The sequence below is a fragment of the Panthera tigris genome, chromosome E2 (genome assembly GCF_018350195.1).
Source record: "Panthera tigris isolate Pti1 chromosome E2, P.tigris_Pti1_mat1.1, whole genome shotgun sequence".
NCBI classification, from domain to species: Eukaryota; Metazoa; Chordata; class Mammalia; order Carnivora; family Felidae; genus Panthera; species Panthera tigris.
The window spans coordinates 28,006,114-28,028,490 of NC_056674.1; the positions used below are offsets into that span (position 1 = coordinate 28,006,114).

General features: G+C 43.4%; 1 protein-coding gene across 6 annotated transcripts in view; it reads left to right on the top strand.

The window, feature by feature from the left end:
• The first annotated feature begins 3,149 nt into the window (after positions 1–3,149).
• TENT4B (terminal nucleotidyltransferase 4B) overlaps positions 3,150–22,377 on the top strand; it is a 76,365-nt gene continuing 57,137 nt past the window's right edge. For 2 of the 6 annotated variants that reach the window (XM_042968381.1, XM_042968382.1), the window contains exon 1: positions 3,150–3,936. In XM_042968381.1, coding sequence (XP_042824315.1) covers positions 3,305–3,936 — 632 coding nt within the window. In that variant the 5' untranslated portion in view covers positions 3,150–3,304. The remainder of the gene's footprint in view (positions 3,937–22,377) is intronic. The other 4 variants (XM_042968379.1, XM_042968377.1, XM_042968378.1 and 1 more) reach the window with 2 other exon arrangements.

The window sequence follows — 22,377 nt, forward strand, 5'->3', positions numbered from 1 at the left end:
TTGAATAAATTGCAGTTTGACTTTAGATATTTACCTTTTTTTCCTCCATAACCAGACAGTAAATTCATGGAAGGCAGCCAAAGACCCTGGTTGCTTTTTGATCCTCTCTAAAGCAATTAGCTCAGTTCTGCATGGATGATAGACATTCAACCAAGATTTACTGAATGAATGCCCTGAAACATGGATGTGTTGTTATGGGGCTAACCAGTCAGCATTCCCTGCAGGTGAACAAACAGTAATGTCTTGCCTCTCAGCCCACACTTCACAAGGTTCTTTTATTTATATTAACTCATTTGATCATTTTGCCAAAACTTTAGTAGTTCTTGAGGTTTGTCTAAAGAAATGAGCTTTCAGATATAACAAATATTAATTTCTGACATGAACACTTTGAATACTTTTTTGCTTAGATATCAGTGGCATTTAATGTGTTCTTGGATGCCTGAAAAAATATTTTTAAAGACTGAATAATGCTTAAAATAAACAAATAAATAAAAATAAAAACAGCTATCTTGTCATGTAACATGTGCAGGGAGAGATTTTTGGAAATGTTTAACAAAGTCTTCAAGGTGATTATATCTAGACAGTGGGACCTTGATAATGCTTACTTTTTTCAGCTTTTCATTTTTCTTGGTTGATTTTTTTTTCAATATATGAAATTTATTGTCAAATTGGTTTCCATACAACACCCTGTGCTCATCCCAAAAGGTGCCCTCCTCAATACCCATCACCCACCCTCCCCTCCCTCCCACCCCCCATCAACCCTCAGTTTGTTCTCAGTTTTTAAGAGTCTCTTATGCTTTGGCTCTCTCCCACTCTAACCTCTTTTTTTTTTTTTCCCTTCCCCTCCTCCATGGGTTTCTGTTAAGTTTCTCAGGATCCACATAAGAGTGAAAACATATGGTATCTGTCTTTCTCTGTAGGACTTATTTCACTTAGCATCACACTCTCCAGTTCCATCCACGTTGCTACAAAGGGCCATATTTCGTTCTTTCTCATTGCCATGTAGTACTCCATTGTGTATATAAACCACAATTTCTTTATCCATTCATCAGTTGATGGACATTTAGGCTCTTTCCATAATTTGACTATTGTAGAGAGTGCTGCTATAAACATTGGGGTACAAGTGCCCCTATGCATCAGTACTCCTGCATCCCTTGGGTAAATTCCTAGCAGTGCTACTGCTGGGTCATAGGGTAGGTCTATTTTTAATTTTCTGAGGAACCTCCACACTGCTTTCCAGAGTGGCTGCATTCTTGGTTGATTTTTAAAACAAATTTGAAGTTGTCAAAATAAACCTGTTTCTAAAATGCTTTATTTTTATATAATTTGTCAGTAGGTATAGCCTAAAAAGTACCACTACTTATTTTCCTGGCTTTGTAATTCACAGTATACAGCAAATTTCATTCTGAGAACACTTTTAATACTGGTATGTAGTAAATCAACAACCAATAAGATGAACCAAAGTTCTTTAGGGTTTTTTGGAGGGGTATGTTATTCTCTCAGCAAGAAAAACGGTAGAGCAGTGCTTTATAATTTGACAAATATTTTTTCATCTTTGCCCAAAACTACAACAACAACAGTCAACAACAACAATAAAAACTTTCCAGGATATTGGGGGGCACCTGTCTGGCTCAGTCAGTTAAGAGCCCTACTTGGGTCATGATCTCATGGCTCCTGAGTTCGAGCCCTGTGTTGGGCTTTGTGCTGACAGCTCAGAGCCTAGAGCCTGCTTCAGATTCCGTGTCTCCCTCTCTCTCTCCTCCTCCTCCCCCACTCACCCTGTCTCTTAAAAATAAATAAACGTTAAAAAATTTTAACAAACAACTTTCCAGGATATTGAGCTCCCAAAATAGAAGGTCAAAATCAGGCATCAGGGACTCCTTCTGACTTTGGACCAACCTCAGAGGGCACACAGGAAACATGCTCACTTATTTTTTCTCAATATTTAAAATACTTAAAATTCCCTTTTCCTTGTAGTTTTTACCACAGGAATTGGGAAGACATGCAAATAACCACTTTGTGGAAAATCTCTACTGATGCCAACGATATTGGGCTTAAAAGGTTTGGGGGTTGTTTTTTTTTGAAGTTAATTCTGAACCGAGGAGAGCTTTCTATGGCTGCCGGTGCACCTGATGGCAAGTGAGAATTCTTTACACGCCGAGCAGCTTGTGTGCCAATCTCCATGCCTGTGCAGCTGTGCGCGCTTCTGTGTGCGTTATGTGTGCAGAACGGGTTTTGGGTGTGTGACGGTGGTTCTGAGCCCCTGGCTTACAGACCCAACGAAGATGCGCGTACATCCATGCGGGCTGGCGCAGGTCTCTCCAGTCTAAGCTAGGGCGGGGGATGCTCCGCCAGGGCCTGGGGTGCTGCACGCATGGCGCGGGGACCGGTGGGGGAGCCCGCGCAGCCCGCGTCCACGCAGGGTCCCGAGCACATGCTCGGGAGTGGGGCGCATCTTCTCCCCTCCCCCCGCCCATGCCCGAACCCGACTTGGAGCGGAGTTCTCGAGAGGGTCGCGAGAGCGTTGGGGGGGGCAGGTACCGGAGGCCCTGGGTGGGGGAGGGGACGACGAGGGGGCGGTGCCTCCCACAATCCATTCCCTGCGGAGCCGGTGTCCGTCCGGCCTCGCCCGGTCTCAGGGACCGGGAAACCCAGACCGAGGGCGGCGCACGCTTCACGGGCGCCTAAACGCCCAGGTACGAGCGGCCCCTTCCTCAGGAGCTACGGGGACGGTTGAGTCGGGCGGTTGCAACCCCCGCCACGCCGCACCACGGCCTCTGTGACGCACGCCGCGGCCGCCGGGGCTAGCCGGGCGGCGCGGCGCGGCGGGGGCGGGGGCGGGGCGGGGCGGGGCGGGGGGTGGGCGGAGCGGGCGGGGCGGGGCGGGCGGAGGCCCCGCCCCGGGGCCGGAGGAGCGAGGACGCTACGGAGCAGGCGCGTCCTGCCGCCGCCGCCGCCGCCGCTGCTGCCGCCGCCGCCGCCGCCGCCGCCGCCGCCGCTGCCGCTTGCCCTACTCCAGAGCCGCCGCCGCCATTTGCACGGGGACCCCAGTGACAGGGGCTCGGCGGAGGGGCGGAGGGAGGGGGGTGGGCCCGCGGAGCCCCCGAGGGCGGGAGCGACGCCGCCGGCGCCGGCCGGGCTCCCTGCGCGACCGCGCCGCCCGCGGCGGGCCCCGAGCAGCAGTAGCAGCAGCAGCAGCAGCAGCAGCAGCAGCCGCCGAGGCCGGGCGTGCGCCTGAGGCGCGGCGGCGGCGGCGGCCCTGCGGGCGGCCGGGAGGGGCGGGGGCAGCGGCCGCCGCCGTTTGATGGATCCGAGGATCGCCTGGTTCCAGCCAGAGCAGCTCGGACCGTCCAACAGTCTGTGGATGCAGATCTGGGAGACGACCCAGGGGCTGAGGAACCTCTACTTCAACCACCACTGTCACAGCAGCGGCGGCGCGAGCGGCGGCGGCGGCAGCAGCACGGCCACCGGCGGGAGCGGCAGCAGCACCGGCAGTCCGGGCGGCGCGGCCCCGGCCCCGGCCCCGGCCCAGGCCGGCATGTACCGCTCCGGGGAGCGCCTGCTGGGCGGCCACGCGCAGTCCGCGGAGCAGCGGGACTTCCTGCCCCTGGAGACGACCAACAACAACAACAACCACCACCAGCCCGCGGCCTGGGCCCGCCGGGCTGCCGCGGGCTCCTCGGCGTCCCCGTCCCCCTCCGTGTCCTCGTCCCCACACTCCTCCGCCGCCGTCCCCGCCGCGGAGCCCGCGGACCCGGCCTCGGGCAGCAGCAACAAGAGGAAGCGCGACAATAAGGCCAGCACCTACGGACTCAACTACAGCCTGCTGCAGCCCAGCGGAGGGCGGGCCGCGGGGGGCGGCCGGGCCGACGGCAGCGGGGGCGTGTACAGCGGGACCCCGTGGAAGCGGAGGAACTACAACCAGGGAGTCGTGGGGTGAGTGGTAGCCCTGCGGCCTGGTGGCCTGGCCCTTGCATACGCGCATCCGGGCACACGCCCACAGAAGGTGGATTAGGGGGAGCCTGGGCGAGGCCACCCCTCTTGGCCTGCCTTCGTTGCTGCTTCTGAGGGGGCTGATGGCCAGCCATCCCTCCATCCCTCCACCATTCACACCTTCCCCCACTCCATAGCGGTCCACACCTCCCCGCCCCCCCCCCCCCCCCCCCCCCAGCTTTCCAGGCCTTTTCTGGACATAACCTCCGCCATCCACACCCTCCCCTCACGTCCCTTAGTCATCCACACTCTCCCTCTTAACAGTCCACACCTTCCCCGGCCCCCTTATCCATCTACTCTTTGCTCCCATCCCCCCTATTCACACACACCTTCCCCATTCTCCCCCTCCAATCCTCCCCATCTTGCTCCCCACCAGCACACCCCAAGATGAAATCTATTAGCATGGACAAATCATTGATTTCCTGAGAACATTCCTGTGTTAGTGCCATTTGATGGTACAGGACCTGGAGGTGCTTTCCTTGCCAAGAATAGAAACATCCAGAAAGCTCCTCCCCTCCCCCAATCCCAAACAGGAATCATTTCAGCCCCGTAAGGCTTTGCCTGCTGTTGACCCTTTTGCCCATCTTTAATTTTTTTTATTAAAAAAAAAAAATCCTGCATTAGCGATGCTTTTTTTTCTGTGGGGATTGAGGAATGAGGTGACAGCTAAGTTTAGGCTGGTGGAGATGGTGAGCTCTTCTGAGGCCGATAGAACTTTCTAGGAGTTCATGGACCTTGGCTCCAGCTTCTTACTGTAAAGTTGTCATCCTGGCAGATACAGCCAATGCTTTTCGTTGTAGGGGGTAACTTTATGCTAATGAGTGAATGTTGCACCATTAATGACTTTCTGTTTAAAGTTCAGCTGTTACAAAATGGAATCTTACCTGATCCCTAGTGAACTATGTACATAAGCAGGGAATGTTTCCAGCTAGCTTTCCCTTCTAGAAGGGCCCCTGTGCTGGAATAGGTTCCTGAGTCATTTATATTTTGTAAAATAAAAATTTGGGCCGTGTGTGTGTGTTGTGTGTGTGTGTGTGTGTGTGTCGCTTGAGTATGGAGGATGAGCTTTCAAATTGCTTTTCATTTTTCAGATCCAGTTTTACATTGGGGGCTACAGTAGGCACATGAAATTACCATTAGTAATCTTTTGTGAAACGTTTTCTTAGATTCACCCATTCAGATCTGCCCTGCTTTGGCAAGCACAGACAGTTCTGTGTACCTTTTTGGAGGTCTGGGTAAAATGAGTTGGTGGGTTCCCATCTGCTTCTAGTGGGCTGGTGTCTGCTATATGCTACTATTACAACTCCCACCTTTTATGGAAAATGCAGTCCAGCGTTTTAGGACTGGCACGCTGGGGTTACATGTCAAACCTGTCCTCACTTTCCAGAGGGGAACCTTTTAGGGTTGAGTCCTCTGTTGCTATGCTTCAAGGGCGCTCTCCATGGTCATCACGTTTTAATAAAAGGCTCATGGGTTCCATCCTGTTAGCATTTCCAAGACAGAGCATAAACCTGTGGTTTAGCGACAAGCAAATTGATGTTTTGAAGGTTCTGGTAGTTTCATTTCACAGGAAAAGCTCCAGTTAGGCAATCACTGTCAACTAAAACCTTGGAGTTCCCTGGTTTCATTTTACCGAAGCTTTTGCATATATGTCTAGCAGAGATAGAGAAGAAATCCAGAATACTGGCTGCTCTTCTTTTTGACGGGTTAGAAATTGTCCTCTCCTCTACCTGCTATGTAATGTTGGGGATACTGTAAAAGGCTCACATTTGAACTTGTGTAGAGGCAGGATGTTCTTATTCCTGATTCAAATGTATTGCCCCCAAAGGGATTAAGGGGAGGAATTTCCATTTCCCAGATAGATTACTGTTTAAAAACTGATTGTAAACCTGTTTTTAAAACTGTTTATCACTTCATCAGACCTTCCATTCTTTTGCCTTTTCCTTTAGAGGATATCAGCAGTAAAATTTTCTATCAGGCAGTTCGTAAGAGTGTTTTTGTAAGAATGTCTGGGTGTTTAAAAATTCTTGTTTTGATTTGTGGGTCCTTATGTCTTGACTTTTCCAGAAGTTTTGCTATTTTTAGTACAGGTATTTAAAAATCTGAATTCACAGGGCATCTCAATGTTATGCTATGCTGAGATTAAATTTGCTAAAACTGTTACTAACATTCTGAGTTCTTGGGACTCACATTTAGCTGATAGGTCAACAAACTGTAGTGGTTCCTGGCCTCTGAGCTGACAGTCCAGGTAGGGGAGGAGAAGGCAGGCAGCACATTGAACAACGGACTGGAACTCTAGGACAGCTGTATACATATACTGTCTCGCATCTTTGGTCTCTGTGATCTCTGCCTCAGCCAAAGTGGTCAGCGTACTCCCTGAACATTCCTAAGATACAGTTCAGTATCCTAAGATACTTCTCCATCGTCCAGGTCCTTGATTCTCTTGGTGTTCCTCCTTTGGACTCTTGAAGTACTTGCCTCACGCTCTTGCTGTAGCCTGCTTGTGGTTATTTTTCCTTTTATGTATATGTTTCCTCTTACCCACTAGGTCACTAGTTAGGATGGACATTTCTTAAATGTAGAGTATGATATTTGGATTTCATCCTGAAGCTTTCATATTCCTCTTTCAAAGTTAAATCCGTATAAGCTCACCATCTCAGCCTTCTCCATGTACCCGCAGAGCTAGGGGGTTTGCTCATGTTCCTTTTTTCTTTTCCCCTCTTTTTAAAGTTGCTTTCAGTATTCTACTTCTTGGACTTCATTCTCCTCCAAGGCTGGCTGTGGTGTAGGAAGCAGTCCACCTGCTCCTTCTGGTTGTCCATGAAAATGAGCCACGAAACCCTTTTCGAAGATTTAATTGTTGATTACCATGGAGAAAGAAGCCATGACAAAAAGTGAACGCAGTTAACGTATGGAGATTCAGAGCCCTTGGTCCCGAGGCCCCCTGTCTCTAGAAACTTCTTGTGGAAGGTGCTTGGAGCTTCTCCAAGCTCATCAGGATAGGTTTGTGTTGGCTGCACTGCCAGATCTGTAGATATTTTTTTTCAAGGCTTCGATGACATGTTCAAAATAATGTTTTGGAGCAGGAATCTGACGGTGGGACATCAAGAAGACCCCATTGGAAAACTTGGGCTTAAGGAATAATTTCTTGAACTGCGGCGATGGGGATGGGAACTGGTAAAGAATGAATGAGTGTGAGAAATGCTGTAAGGTGAGGGTGGAGAGGATTCTGCCTCCCGGGTTCATTTGAACCAGAGTGGGGAAACGTTGCTTTTATTATTGCCAATAAAGGATGGGATTGTTGATTTGGAATGAAAAATACGGTGGGGTTTAGGTGGAACTGTCTAACAGGGAGTTGAAGTTCGGGGGCCAAGCCAAGGTGTAGTCTTCCCTGCAGTGGGCCAGGTCCTTCCTCACATGCATCGTACACCGTATCACAGTAAGTCCAAGATGCTTCTTCAGCACTGGCATCGTGGCCTCTTTCTGCTGGTTTCTATACTGTGTGATCAATAGGTTGGTGTTGATGCTAGGCTCCAAAGTAAGTGATGCGATAGATTAACGTGGGTTGAGTATGAGAGAATTTAGAAGCCTTTTTCCAAGTGCTTGCTGTATTAATTTTTGTGCGTTCACAAATGTAGCCCACAGTAATTCTTTAGTGAACTAGAATCTTCGGGTCTTTGAGTTTTGCTGCATTTTGGTACTGAAATGTGATTTCAGTAAGACAGGAAGTTTTCCTGAAACCAATACTACACTCTATGTTAGCTAATTGGATTTTAAATAAAACCTTGGAAGAAAAAAAAAAGACATTAGGTTTTCTACAGTGTTGATTCTATACTAACAGTGCAGTTTGTATTTGAGAATTCCCCCAAATCTGGTATGGTGTGTTCGACTAAGACACTTCATGCCACAACTCGTGTTCTGTCTAAAATCTGTGATCAGTGAACACTGTCACTGTCAGAATCCTTGGTATTTCAGGATGTGGTATCTTTTTCATCCCCTATTAAGTTTTTAGCTGTTGAAAAACAAAAGACTAGTGAGTAAATAGAGCTTTTTGGAGTCTACCTTGGGTTCCCGCAGAAGGTTTAGTATATATTGCAGTGAAGGAAGGATAGGAAGGGGATACTAGAAAAGTCCAAGGCAGTGGGTAGCAGGGGGAGGGGGGAGGAGGGCGGCGGAGTGCGTGTTAGAACAGTGCTGGTCCTGGTGTGACAGATGGCTTTATATCACGAATACTTCCATGAAACCCCTACTAATAAATCCTAGTGTTAGGAGTCCAGAAGAACCCATGGGAAGAAAATTTAGGGGCTCCCTTGCTGATATGGGACTGGTCAGATGGTTGTAGTTAGATATTCTTATACCTGCTGAAGCTGAGAAAAATTTCAGCCACTTTTTCTATGGAAAATAGAAAAGCAAGCTGTTGTGTAATTTCACTCAGCTTTCTATTCTTCCTTCTGTTGAATCCGTTGGAGTAATATTTAGTGGAGGAAACTATTTCAGGATCACACCCACGGCACTAGAGACTGGATGTATAATCACTTACACACACATAGGTGTGGAGTAATCCTGAAGGGGGCTATAAACCAAAGAGGGTGCTAATTTGAAGAATCAGAATCTAGTTCCCAGCAGCTGGTCTGAGACTCCTGTCTTTGCTCTTTTCCTACAGAGCTGACCGGACAGCTCAGAGCCTGCTTGAGGAATTCAGAGGACTGCCGATAGAATGTTCTTTCTGTCCTTAGGAATATTTGCTAGGGACTCAGCTGCTTCAGGACACCAGCATCTTCAAATTCATTTTACCATTTTGAACATGACATGGATTTTTTTTTTTTTCCCCTAAGAGAATATTGAAATTGAGGATGGCCCTGAGCTAGGCTTTACATTAATTTGGATTCGAACAGCAAGTGATATATCTGTTTTCATTTTTTAAGTTATTTGATGATCTAAGAGACTTTTGTATACTAAGGGCTTCGAGCCACATGGAGATTGAAGCTGGAGGTTTGAGGAAAAAACAATATGGAGATGTTTATGTTGTATACTGGCTTCTTACTCGAACACTTTCAAATCTGAAAAAAATCTTGCCATGTATGTAAGAGATTTTTCATGTGGTATCTGATAACTAAACTCAGGAATTCTAGTTTCAATCATTCTCTCTGCTGAAGTAGTTTGAATAGTCTGCAGAACCCGTGTTTTCAAATTAGTTCATTTATTAAAAGTACTCAATGAAGTCAGAGTGCTCATGGTATATAGCGTTTTTACCATGTTCCAAATGCTGTGTTAAATTTTTTCTGTTTGCTGTATCAAGCTTCTCATGCGTAGCCCCATCTGATTGTTTTGTTTTGTTTTGTTTTACTTTTTATTTTGAAATACAGATTGACAGAAAATTGCAAAAAACTGTACAGAGAGATCCCATCTTCCCTTCACCTAGTTTCATGCAGTGGTAACATCTTATATAACTATAGCTTCATAGCAAAACCGGGAAATTGACATTGTTACAATTCGTAGCCTTACTTAGATTTCCCCAGTTTTACATGCACTCATTTGTGTTTGTGTGTGTGTGTAGTTCTGTGCAATTTTATCATGTGTAGATTCGTGTGACACCCCCATGATCAAGGTACCATCACCTCAAAGATCCGTCATGCTACCCCTTTTTTCTCTTGCACGCACCCACCCTCATCTCTAACCCTGAGCAGCCACTAATCTCTCCATCTCTCTAATTTTGTCATTTTGAAAGTGTTAGATAAATGGAATCACACAGTATGTTACTTTGGCTTTTTTCCTCTTACCATAATTCCTTTGAGATCTATCCAAATTGTTTCATGTATTAATAGTTCATTCCTTTTTAATGTTGAGTAGTATTCCAAAGTGTGGATGTACCACTGTTTGTTTAATGATTCACCCGTTGAAGGACATAACCCAAAAGTTTCCAGTTTTGGGCTGTTACAGATAAAGCTGCTATAAATATTCACATACACATTGTTATGTGAACATAAGGTTTCATGGGGGTGGGGGGATAAATGCCTAAAAGTGCTGGGTCATATGGTAAGTACATACTTAGTTTTGAAAGAAACTGCTAAACTCTCTTTTAGAGTTTTGTATCATATTACATGCCTACCAGCCCTGTGAGATCCAGTTTCTCTGCATCCTTGCCAGCATTGAGTGTTATCGCTGTTTTTTATTTTAGCTGTTCTGTTATAGGTAGTGATGGTTCATTGTGTTTTTATCATATTAACCTCATAAATAACCTCACCTAATTTTAACTTTAACTTTTGTTTAAAAACTTGTTGGCAGTATTGAGAATGTCCTTAATTAAAAATTTTTAAGTAAAACTCATTTTAACTTTTTCTTTGTTTTATCTTTGAAGTACTTTGCAGTGTTTCCTTTACATGTTGCTTTTTCTTAGAAACTAGTTAGAAACTAGTATGAAGTAGAGCTTTATTTTCATATTTTAAAAAAAACACGTAAAAGGGGCGCCTGGGTGGCTCAATCTGTTGAGTATCCAACTTTGGCTCAGGTTATGATCTCGTGGTCTGTGAGTTTGAGCCCCGCATCGGGCTCTGTGCTGACAGAGTCTGGAGCCTGCTTTGGATTCTGTGTCTCCCCTGCTTACACTCTGTCTCTGTCTCTGTCTCTCTCTCTCTCTCTGTCAAAAATAAACATTAAAAAAAATTAAAGTCCCATCTTTAAAAAATAAATAAATAAAAATAAAAAAAATAAAAAACATGTTAAAAAAAAAAACAACTGCAGAATTGATTTCAGAATTTAGAGTCCTGTCCTTTCATATGTTATGAGTAAGCTTTATTTTCTGTTGGCTTGGCTATATTTTGGGGAGTAAACACTATTGTTAGTGTTGGTTTTTGTTGTTGATGGTGAGGTTTTTTTAATAAATATAAATATAAATATAAATATAAATATAAATTTCATTTTTTAGAGGGAGAGACAGAATGTGAGTAGCGGAGGGACAAAAAGACACAGAATCCGAAGCAGGCTCTAGGCTGTGTGAGCTGTCAGTGCAGAGCCTGATGTGGGGCTCAGACTCACAAACTGTGAAGTCATGACCTGAGCTGAAGTCAGACACTTAACTGACTGAGTCACCCAGGCACCCCTAATATTTTTTCTAATGTTCATTTTATTTGAGAGAGAGAGAGAGAGAGAGAGACAAAGTGTGAGTGGGGGAGGGGAAGAGAGAGAGGGAGACAGAATCCAAGGCAGGCTCCAGGCTCCAAGCTGCCAGCACAGAGCCCAACGCAGGGCTCAAACTCATGAACTGCGAGATCATGACCTGAGCCAAAGTCAGACGCTTAACTGACTGAGCCACCCAAGTGCCCCAATGGTGAAGTTTTTCTACAGTATTTTTATATCTGAACAATGTGTTGTTCAGACTGTGCAGAGTGAATACTTTATCTTCAAATTTATCCTAGAGTAAACTGTGTTTCATCAGAACCATTTTCTGGACTGAAATCTGGGACCTGGTCCCTCATTTTTCCCTTAGTGTTTTGATTTTGTTAAAATAACATTACTTTCAGTACCGTCAAGTGTTATAAATTTCTGCCAAAGCAAGAATAAGAATCTGTTAGGATCGTGGTCATAGAGGTTTAAAAGTTAATTTCCAATGATTGGTATTTAATGAAGTGTTAGGTGTCTGATGATGTTCGAAATTTTGATATCTTTATTCCTTGAAGTTAGTTATTCATCCTTTTTTTACTTCTTTGTGTGAGGTATTAATACCACTGCCCCTTAGAATACTTGTTTTTAAAATCAACATAAAGGAGTGCCTGGGTGGCCCAGTCCGTCGAGCCTCCAACTTTGGCTTAGGTCATGATCTCACAGTTCATGAGTTGGAGCCCTGTATCGGGCTCTCTGCTGTCAGCACGGAGCCTGCTTTAGATCCTCTTTTGGATCCTCGATCCCTCTCTGTCTCTGACCCTCCCCCCCTTCTCCTTTTCTCTCTTTCTCAAAAATAAGATAAACATTTAAAAATAAATAAACAAAATCAACATATAGTTTCAATACTACTAATTAATACTAATTGCCAAGAAACTGGAAAATATACCTAAACCAAAGAAGTAAAAAAATAGCCTCCATAATACTATTGCCAGGATATAAACTACTGTTAATATATTGGTGTGAATATTTAAAAATTTTTAGTGTACGTATACATATATTTCCTTTTTTCTTTTTGTTAATATGGACTTCTATTGTGAGTATACTTAGAATTTATTTTCTAGTGCAAAGAGTTAAAAAAAATTGTTTTAAATGATGAAAATTTATTGTCTCACAATCTGGAGTCCAGAAGTTAGAACTGATTTTACCCTAAGATTGTTTTCTTCTTTGGGAGAAGGGCATTAGAATATTGTGGGCCTACTTTTTTTGACTGAAAAAAAATTATTAATAGGACAAACATCTTTCATGTAAAATTTCTTTCTTTTTTTTAAATTTTTTTTTAACATTTTTTATTTTATTTTTGAGAGAGACAGAGACAGAGTGCAAGCTGGGGAGGGGCAGAGAGAGAGGGAGACATAGAATCCAAAGCAGGCTCCAGGCTCTGAGCTGTCGGCACAGAGCCCGATGCGGGGCTCAAACCCACAAACCGTGAGATCATGACCTGAACTGAAGTCAGATGCTTAACTGGCTGAGCCACCCAGGCACCCTAAAATTTATTTCTAAGGCAATTTTTAATACCTCATTACCTTTAGTAGGGCTCTGTGTACCTGCTATGTGTGGGCATGGTATTCCATGGATTTAATGCACCTTAATTTATTTCACTGATCCCCCCCCCCCCCCGCCCCCCGTTGGACATTTACTTTGTTTCCAATTTTTTGTTTTGTATAAAAATCACGCTAAAAAATTTTTTTTAATGTTTTTATTTATTTTTGAGAGAGAGACAGAGTGAGCAGGAGAGGGGCAGATAGAGAGAGGGAGACACAGAATCCAAAGCAGGCTCCGGGCTCCGACCTGTCAGCACAGAGCCTGACGCAGGGCTTGAACTCACAAGCCATGAGATATGACCTGAGCTGAAGTCTGGACGCTCAAACCGACTGAGCCACCCAGGTGGACCTAAAAATCGCATTTTTAGATGAGCCTTTTGCTCCAGACAGGATTATTTCTTTCATTTTCTACTATTTTAACCGAGATGTAATTCACATGCCATCAAATTCACCCTTTTAAGATGTACAGTTCAGGGGTTTTAGAATAACACAGGATTGTATAACCATCTCTGTTACCTAATTCCAGAACATTTTCATCACCCCAGAAAGAAACCCCATACCCATTATCAGTCCCCACTCTACCTTTCACCCTCAGCCCCTGGCAAACCCATACAGACTTTCTCTCGCTATGGATTTGTTATTCTGAACATTTCATAAGAATGGAATCATGTTGGGTTGCCTTGGTGGCTCAGTCAGTGAAGTGTCCGACTCAGGATCTTGGCTCAGGTAATAATCTCACGGTTCATGGGATTGAGCCCCATGTCGGGCTCTGTGCTAACAGTGCAGAGCCTGCTCGAGTTCTCTCTCCCTCTTGCTCTGCCCCTCCCCTGCTCTCTCTCTCAAGTAAATAAACTTTAAAAAAGCCCTTAAAAAAAGGAATGGAATCATCCTATCATATGTAGCTTTTTGTGTCTAGCTGCTTTTACTTAGCGTAATGTTCTCACAGTTCGTCGTGTTGTCGCATGTGTCCGTATTTAATTCCTTCTGGTGGCTGAATTTTCCATTGTATAATACACCACATTTTGTGTGTCCATTTGTCATTTGAGGGGTAATGGGATTGTTCCCACTTTTTGGCTATTAGAAATAGCGCTGCGATGGACGTTTATATACAAGTTTGCATGTGGACATACGTTTCTATTTCTCTTGGGTAAATACCTAGGAGTGGAATTGCTGGATCATATAAAGCAGCTGTAACATTTTTTGTTCCCACCAGCAACGTATGAAGTTCCCAGTTTCTCCATGTTTTTATCAGCTTATTTCATTATCTGTGTTTTCAATTATGACCATCCTAGTGGGTGTAAAGTAGTATGTCAGTGTGGTTTTGATTTGCATTTGCCAAAAACTAATGGTGAACATCTTTTCATGTGCTTTTATAGGCCCTTTTTTAGTTGGGTTGTCTTTTTGTTGAGTTATAAGGGTTCTTAAAATATTCTAGATACTAGACCCTTATTAGATAAATGATTTGCAGGTACTTCTCCCTTTCTGTGGATTGTCTTTTTACTTTCTTGATAGGTTCTTTGAAGTACAGGGGTTTTTGTTGTTTTTTTCTATTTTATAAATTCCAGTTTATCATTTTTTTCTCTTGCTTGTGCTTTAGGTGTCATAGCCAAGAAACCACTGCCTAATCCAAGATCATGAAAATTAACCCTATGGTTTACTTCCAGGAGTCTTATAGTTTTAGCCCTTACATTTAGGTCTTTTTTTTTTTTAATTTTGTTTATTTTTTTAAAAATAATCTCTCTGCTCAACATGGGGCTCAAATTCACGACCCTGAGATCAAGAGTTCCATGTTCTTTTTTTTTTTATTTTTTTTTTTCAATGTTTATTTATTTTTGAGACACAGAGAGACAGAGCATGAATGGGGGAGGGTCAGAGAGAGGGGGACACAGAATCTGAAACAGGCTCCAGGCTCCGAGCTGTCAGCACAGAGCCCGATGCGGGGCTCAAACCCACGGACCGCGAGATCATGACCTGAGCCGAAGTCGGCTGCTTAACCGACTGAGCCACCCAGGCGCCCCAAGAGTTCCATGTTCTTAGTATTTTTTTTTTTTTTTTAGAGAAAGCATGAGCAGGAGACAAGGGCAGAAGAAGGGAGAAAGAATCTCAAGCAGGCTCCACACTGAGCCTGATATGGGTTCTGCCCAGTGTGGGACCTGGGATCATGACCTGAACTGAAATCAAGAGTTGGACACTCAAATGACTGAGCCACCCAGGCACCCTAAAGAATTGACTGTTCTACCGACCCTCACATTTAGGTCTTAGATCCATTTTGAGTTCATCTTTTGTATATGGTGTGAGGTACAGATCCAGCTTCATTCTTTTGCCTGTGGAGATGCAGTTATCTCAGTACCATGGGTTAAAGACTATGCTTTCTGTGTGAATTGTCTTGACACATAGTTTTAGACTGGAGGGTGTTTGTATCTTGTAAGGCTTTTGCACCCTTTCTTGTGGAAAGATTGGGTCAGCTGTGTGTAAGAGTCCCAGTTTCCCCTAAACCCTCCCAGTGCTAAATATTAAATTACTAGGGGCGCCTGGGTGGCTTGGTCGGTTAAGCGTCCGACTTCGGCTCAGGTCATGATCTCATGGTCCGTGAGTTTGAGCCCTGCATCGGGCTCTGTGCTGACAGCTCAGAGCCTGGAGCCTGTTTCAGATTCTGTGTCTCCCTCTCTCTCTGCCCCTCCCCTGTTCATGCTTTGTCTCTCTCTGTCTCAAAAATAAGTAAACGTTTAAAAAAAATAAAAAATAATAAATATTAAATTACTAAAACCAATATAAAGAAAACAGTTTATGCCAATTTTATAGGGGAAAATAGTATTTTACTGATGTAATTTGTATATACCTTCACATTAATTGGCTATTTATTAATTTTGTTTGAATTTCTTATTTTCCTAGCCTAGCTCTTTTCTTTTTTAAAATTAAAAAAAAAGATTTATTTTTGGGGAGAGTGCAAGCGGGGGAAGGTCGGCAGAGAGAAAGGGATAGAGGATCTGAAGCAGGCTCTATGCTGACAGGCTGACAGCAGTGAGCCCCATGTGGGGCTCCAGTTCATGAACTACAAGATCATGACCTGAGCTGAAGTGGGACGCTCAACCAACTGAGCCACCCAGGTGCCCCTCTTTTTTTTGTTTTGCTTTTTGTTTTGTTTTTAAAAAGCCTTAGTCACTATTGAGATCAAACTCCAAACCTACATTTTTTTTTTTAAAATTTACATCCAAATTAGTTAGCATATAGTGCAACAATGATTTCAGGAGTAGATTCCTTAGTGCCCCTTCCCCATTTAGCTCATCCCCCTTCCCACACCCCTTCCAGCAACCCTCAGTTTGTTCTCCATATTTATGTGTCTCTTCTGTTTTGTCCCCTTCCCTGTTTTTATATTATTTGTTTCCCTTCCCTTATGTTCATCTGTTTTGCCTCTTAAAGTCCTCATATGAGTGAAGTCATATGATTTTTGTCTTTCTCTGACTAATTTCACTTATCATAATACCCTCCAGTTCCATCCACGTAGTTGCAAATGGCAAGATTTCATTCTTTTTGATTGCCGAGTAATACTCCATTGTATATCTATACCATATCTTCTTTATCCATTCATCCATCAATGGACATTTGGGCTCTTTCCATACTTTGGCTATTGTGGATAGTGCTGCTATAAACATGGGGGTGCATGTGTCCCTTCAAAACAGCACACTTGTATCCCTTGGATAAATGCTTAGTAGTGCAATTGCTGGGTCGTAGGGTAGTTCTATTTTAGTTTTTTGAGGAACCTCCATATTGTTTTCCAAAGTGGCTGCACCAGCTTGCATTCCCACCAACAATGCAAAAGAGATCCTCTTTCTCCACATCCTCACCAACATCTGTTGTTGCCTGAGTTGTTAATGTGAGCCATTCTGACAGTTGTAAGGTGATATCTCATTGTGGTTTTGATTTGTATTTTCCTGATGATGAGTGACGTTGAGCATTTTTTCATGTGTCGGCCATCTGGATGTCTTCCTTGGAGAAGTGTCTATTCGTGTCTTTTGCCCATTTCTTCACTGGCTTATTTGTTTTTTGGGTGTTGAGTTTGATCAGTTCTTTATAGATTTTGGATACTAACCCTTTATCTGACATGTCATTTGCAAATATCTTCTCCCATTCTGTTGGTTGCCTTTTAGTTTTGCTGATTGTTTCCTTCTCTGTGCAGAAGCTTTTTATTTTGATGAGGTCCCAGTAGTTCATTTTTGCTTTTGTTTCACTTGCCTCTGGCAACGTGTTAAGTAAGAAGTTGCCACAGCCAAGATCAAAGAGGTTTTTGCCTGGTTTCTCCTTGAGGATTTTGATGGTTTCCTGTCTTACACTTAGGTCTTTCATCCATTTTGAGTTTATTTTTGTGTATGGTGTAAGAAAGTGGTCCAGGTTCATTCTTCTGCATGTCGCTGTCTGGTTTTCCCAGCACCACTTGCAGAAGAGACTGTCTTTATTCCTGTTTGTCAAAGATTAGTTGGCCATATGTTTGTGGGTCCATTTCTGGGTTCTGTGTCCTGTTCCATTGATCTGAGTGTCTGTTCTTGTGTCACAGGTGCTCTTTTTAAAAAATTTTAATGTTTGTTTATTTTTGAGAGAGGGAGAGAAAGAGTGTGAGTGGGGAGGGGCAGAGAGAAAAGGAGATGGAGGATCTGAGGTGGGCTCTGTGCTGACAGTAGAGAGTGCCACGCGAAGCTGGAACTCACGAACTATTGAGATCAGGACCTGAGTTGAAGTCCGGTGCTTAACTGACTGAGCCACCCAGGCACCCATCCCTTGCCTTGCCTTGCCTTGCCTTGCCTTGCCTTGCCTTGCTTCCTTCCTTCCTTCCTTCCTTCTTTCCTTCCTTCTTTCCTTCCTTTCTTTTCTATCTTCCATTGAGGCATTTTATCTGTGCTTATGTATTACATCCCTAGAAAAAAAAACCCAGAATTTTCTCTTCTGTGTGTTTTCGTCCTGCTTCTTCACGGTCCATGATGCCAACTAAGGTTGCCAGTACAGTGAAACCAAACTGGTGGGACGGGAGCAAATTATTCTGGAGTTTTTCTAGATCTTTGAGTTGTGCATCAAATCTGGGACAGATCACTTCACATTGTTTAACCTGTCTATGAGGTTCACAGCAGTTTTCCCAGCTCTGTGATCATCAGTGATTTTCAAATTTGCCAATGTAATCATGCTTCATCATCACAGTTAGAAACTGGAAGATGACTTTGGAGCATGACCTAATAAAAACTTGGCGTTTGCCTCTCTTCTTAGTACTGTTAGTGCTCTGGAGCGCATCTGCTGGGACATTCATGCACACCATTATGGGGCACGGAAAGATGGCAGAAAGAGCATTGCCTCCCTTTCTTTCATGTGTGTCTTATTGATTTGTAAGAGTTCTTGGTCTGTCCTATTATAAATATTTATAATTTTTAAATCTAGTTTTATGATTGTGAAATAGTTTTACTAGGGCATGATTTATAATAAAAGCCACCCATTTTAATTGTACCATTTAGGGACTTTGGGCAAATATATATAGTTGTGTAACTATAACAATCAAGATACAGGAAGAGGTACAGAACATTTCCATCACTGAAAAAGTACCCTGATGCTCTTAGAGCAAGTCCCCTTACCTCATCTCTTGTCCTAAGCAACCACTTGCCTTTTCCAGGATTTCATGTAAATGAAATGGTGTATACTCTGTAGTCTTTTGTGCCTAAGTTCTGTCTCTTACCACAGCGTTTTGGAGATTCAGCCATACTGTTGTGTGTAATATTGTTGTTACTTTTTAACGTCGAGTAGTATTCCATCGTATGGATCTACCACAGTGTGTTCATCCGTTCTTCATGACCTGTAGACTTTGTAAATGTGTCCTCTGCTTTTGGTACTATATTACTTGTTGGTTTTGCCACTCATCTCTGCACAGGCCAGAACTGATCCACACGTTTTTTGGTCGGATAATCAACTGCTATGTGCAGACTATTGTGCTAGACATTTTGTGAGAAGTAATGACAGTAAAACATATTCCTTGTCTTCTGGAAAATTATGGTCTGGTTGGATAGGCAGTGCATGAGAGAGAGGTTGCTTTTGACTAGTGATGTAAGGGCAAGCTTTGAGTAGAGATTTTTGCTCACGTTTTGAAAGATCGGTTAGGTGGTAGAGGGTTGGAAAAGAAAAACTGATTGTATAGGTTTCAAATGATAAGCTCTGAAAGAGCAGGTTGGCTATACGGTATTTAGTATAACTGAGATAGTCAGCAGGCTCTACTGTAATGGTTGACCTCAACCAAAGGAATTTTGAGATCTGAGATTATTCCAATTAATTTGGTAAAATCTACTTACTGTGGAAAATTACAAGCAATGTGGAAGTGGAGAGAATAGAATAATGAACCTCCATGTATGCATCATGCAGCTTCAGTGGTGATCAGTTGTGGACCAGCCTACTTCACCAGCACCCCCTGCATTCATTCCCACCCCACATTATTTTGGAGTGAATTCCAAGTGTCACATCATTTTGTATAATGTTTCTGTATGTGTCTCTAGATAAGGACTTAAAAAGAAACCATAGTCACAATACCATGATTACACCTAAACAAATGAACATTAATTCCTTAGTTGCATCAAATATCCAATGTTCGTGTTTCTCCAGTTGTGCTGTGTTTTTTTAGTGGTTAAAATCAGAATCCACATGAGGTTTTGCATTGCTGTTGGTTGAAATGCCTTCATTTTTTTTTTAAGTGTTTATTTATTTTGAGAGAGTGTGTGCGCGAGTGGGGGGAGGGGCAGACAGGGAGAGAGAGAGAATCCCAAGCAGGCTCCATGCTGTCAACATAGATAGAGCCTGACGCAAGGCCTGATCCCACAAACTGTGAGATCATGACCTGAGTGGAAATCAAGAGTCCGATGCTCAGTCTGAGCCACCAAGGTGCCCTGGTTGGAATGCCTTTTGAACTACAGTGTTCTCTGCCATCTCTTTCCCTCATTAATTTATTTGTTGAAGAAATTGAGTTTTTCCTGTAGACTCTTCTGCTGAGTTTTGCTGATTGCATTCCTGTGGTGTCGATTTAATATGTTCCTTTGTCCCCCTGTATTTTCTATAAATTTGTAATTAGATCTAGCGGCTTATTTATGTTTTTTTTATTGTGTTTTTTTTTTGCAAGTATACTTCATAGATGATGATCTGTACTTTTCCCATAAGATACATAATGTCTGAGTGTCTTTCCTTTTGTGATATTAGTAGCCATTAATGATCATTGCATATATTTACTAGTTCATTATTAGGGTTGTAAAGTTGTGATATTCTCTTGAACCTTTATCAGTTGTCAGCTGGAACACCCCTAAAAGGAGGAACTTTTCCTCCTCAGCTATTAAGTTATCCTTAGGGTACAATTCTTACTGGGGACACAGGATAGGAGTGAGAAGAGGAGATATAACTTCTAACTGGTTCTGTTAATGAGCAGAGAGAAGCATGTGGGCTGCATCCAAAAAGCTGAAATGGCTTTGGGCTGACTAGTGCACGATGTGTGGAAAAAGCAGTAATTCTCCCTGTAGTGAGCTGTGCTTGGCTATTGGTCGGTGGCTGGGACTGGCCAAGGGAGCCCTTTGCCCGCAGCCATACCTGACCTTTGCTTTCAACTTGTGTTAGCTGAAGAAAACCATGGTGGATCCAGTGGCCTGTGAGCCTCTGTTTAAGGGACGGAGTTCTCACAGCCTTAATGCCAGCAACCAGGAGTAACACATTTATTTTTGCTTGAAATTAAACTTGGATTGTATTTCTTCCTCTTGTGTTAATATTCTTTTACCTTAATGTGAATCATTCCTCCCCTCAGGCTAACATAACCCATACAGCATTATAGGAAGGATTCCTATCGGTAGTAAATCAAGTGATTTTTTTTACCCCCCAATCAAATATTTATTTTCAAAGCCGCTATTTACGTATAAAAACCACATAGCAAGCATGGTGGCAGCTGTGTAAAGAAAGGGCTGCATGGCCTCTGTAAAAGAAGGTTCAAGATGATGACCAGAACCCAACCCCCCGGTCACAGTATGGCTTCAGCTTCCTTAGGAGTTTGTCGTAGCCCTTTCTGTGGAAGTCAGTACATAAGGTCATCTCTGAGGCCTGGGCAACATAGAGGTAGTCAAGGACTTTTCTGTCCTGAGGTAGCTGTTCCTCTATTTTTTCTCCACCACAAGGCATCTCTGTGTGTGTGTGTGTGTGTGTGTGTGTGTGTGTGTGTGTGTGTGTATTAGAATTTTTTTTGAGCACTTTTTTTTAATGTTTGTTTTTGAGAGAGAGAGAGAGAGCATGTTTGTGCGCATGAGTGGGGGATGGGCAGAGAGAGAGGGAGACAGAGGGTCCTAAGCAGGCTCTGCACTGTCTGCAGAACCCATCATGGGGCTTGAACCCACGAACCGCAAGGTCATGACCTGAGCCAAAGTCGGACGCTTAACCAACCGAGCCATGCAGGTGCCCCTGAACACTTTTGTATTTACAGAATAATTGAGCAGAAAGTACAGAATCCTCATGCTCCCACTCTCCCCTATTTCCATCCCATTTCTCCTATAATTACCATCTTGCGTGTTATGACTGATGAGCTGCATTATCAATGCAGTACCATTAAAGTCCATGGTTTTTTACATTAGGATTCAGTCTTTGTTTTGTACATTTTGTAGGTTTTGGCAAATGTATAATGACATGTATGCATCATCATACCATCGCACAGGGTAGTTTCAGTGTCTTAAAAATCTGTGCTTCATCCTCCCCTCTCTCCCTGAGCCCCGCAGTCACTGATCTTTTTACTGTCTTCATAATTTTACATTTTCCAGAATGTCATGTAGTTAGAATCATGTAGTATGTGTCTGCTTTCCATTCTATGAATTCAGGTTTCCTCCATATCTTCTCCTGGCTTGATAGCTCTTTTTTTACTTTTATTTATTTATTTTTTATTGCTGAATAGTACTCCATTGTACGGATGTAATACAATTTATGTATCTAGTTACCTGTTGAAAGATAGCTTGGGGGGCGCCTGGGTGGCGCAGTCGGTTAAGCGTCCGACTTCAGCCAGGTCACGATCTCGCGGTCCGTGAGTTCGAGCCCCACGTCAGGCTCTGGGCTGATGGCTCGGAGCCTGGAGCCTGTTTCCCATTCTGTGTCTCCCTCTCTCTCTGCCCCTCCCCCGTTCATGCTCTGTCTCTCTCTGTCCCAAAAATAAATAAAAAAACGTTGAAAAAAAAAATTAAAAAAAAAAAAGAAAGCTTGGTTGTTCCAAGTTTTGGCAATTATGAATAAAACATCTGTATGCAGGTTTTTGTGTTTACATAAGTTTTCAGCTCATTTGAGTAAATGCCAAGGAGGAAGATTGCTGGATCTTATGGTAAGAGTGTGTTGAGTTTTTTAAGAAACTGCCAAAGTGTCTTCTAAAGTGACTGTACTATTTTACATCCCCACCAGCAATGAATGAGTTTCTGCCATCCCACATATTTGCTACAGCATTCGATGTTGTCAGTGTTCTGGGTTTTGGCTAGTCTGATACGTGTGTAGTAGTGTCTCGTTTTAATTTGCAGTTCCCTAGTGACGTATGATGTCAAGTATCTTTTCACATGCTTATTTGCCTCTGTATATTCTTTGGTGAGGTGTTTGCTCGGGTCTTGTTTTTTTAAATTGGGTTATTTTCTTATTTTTGAGTTTTAAGAGTTCTTTGTGT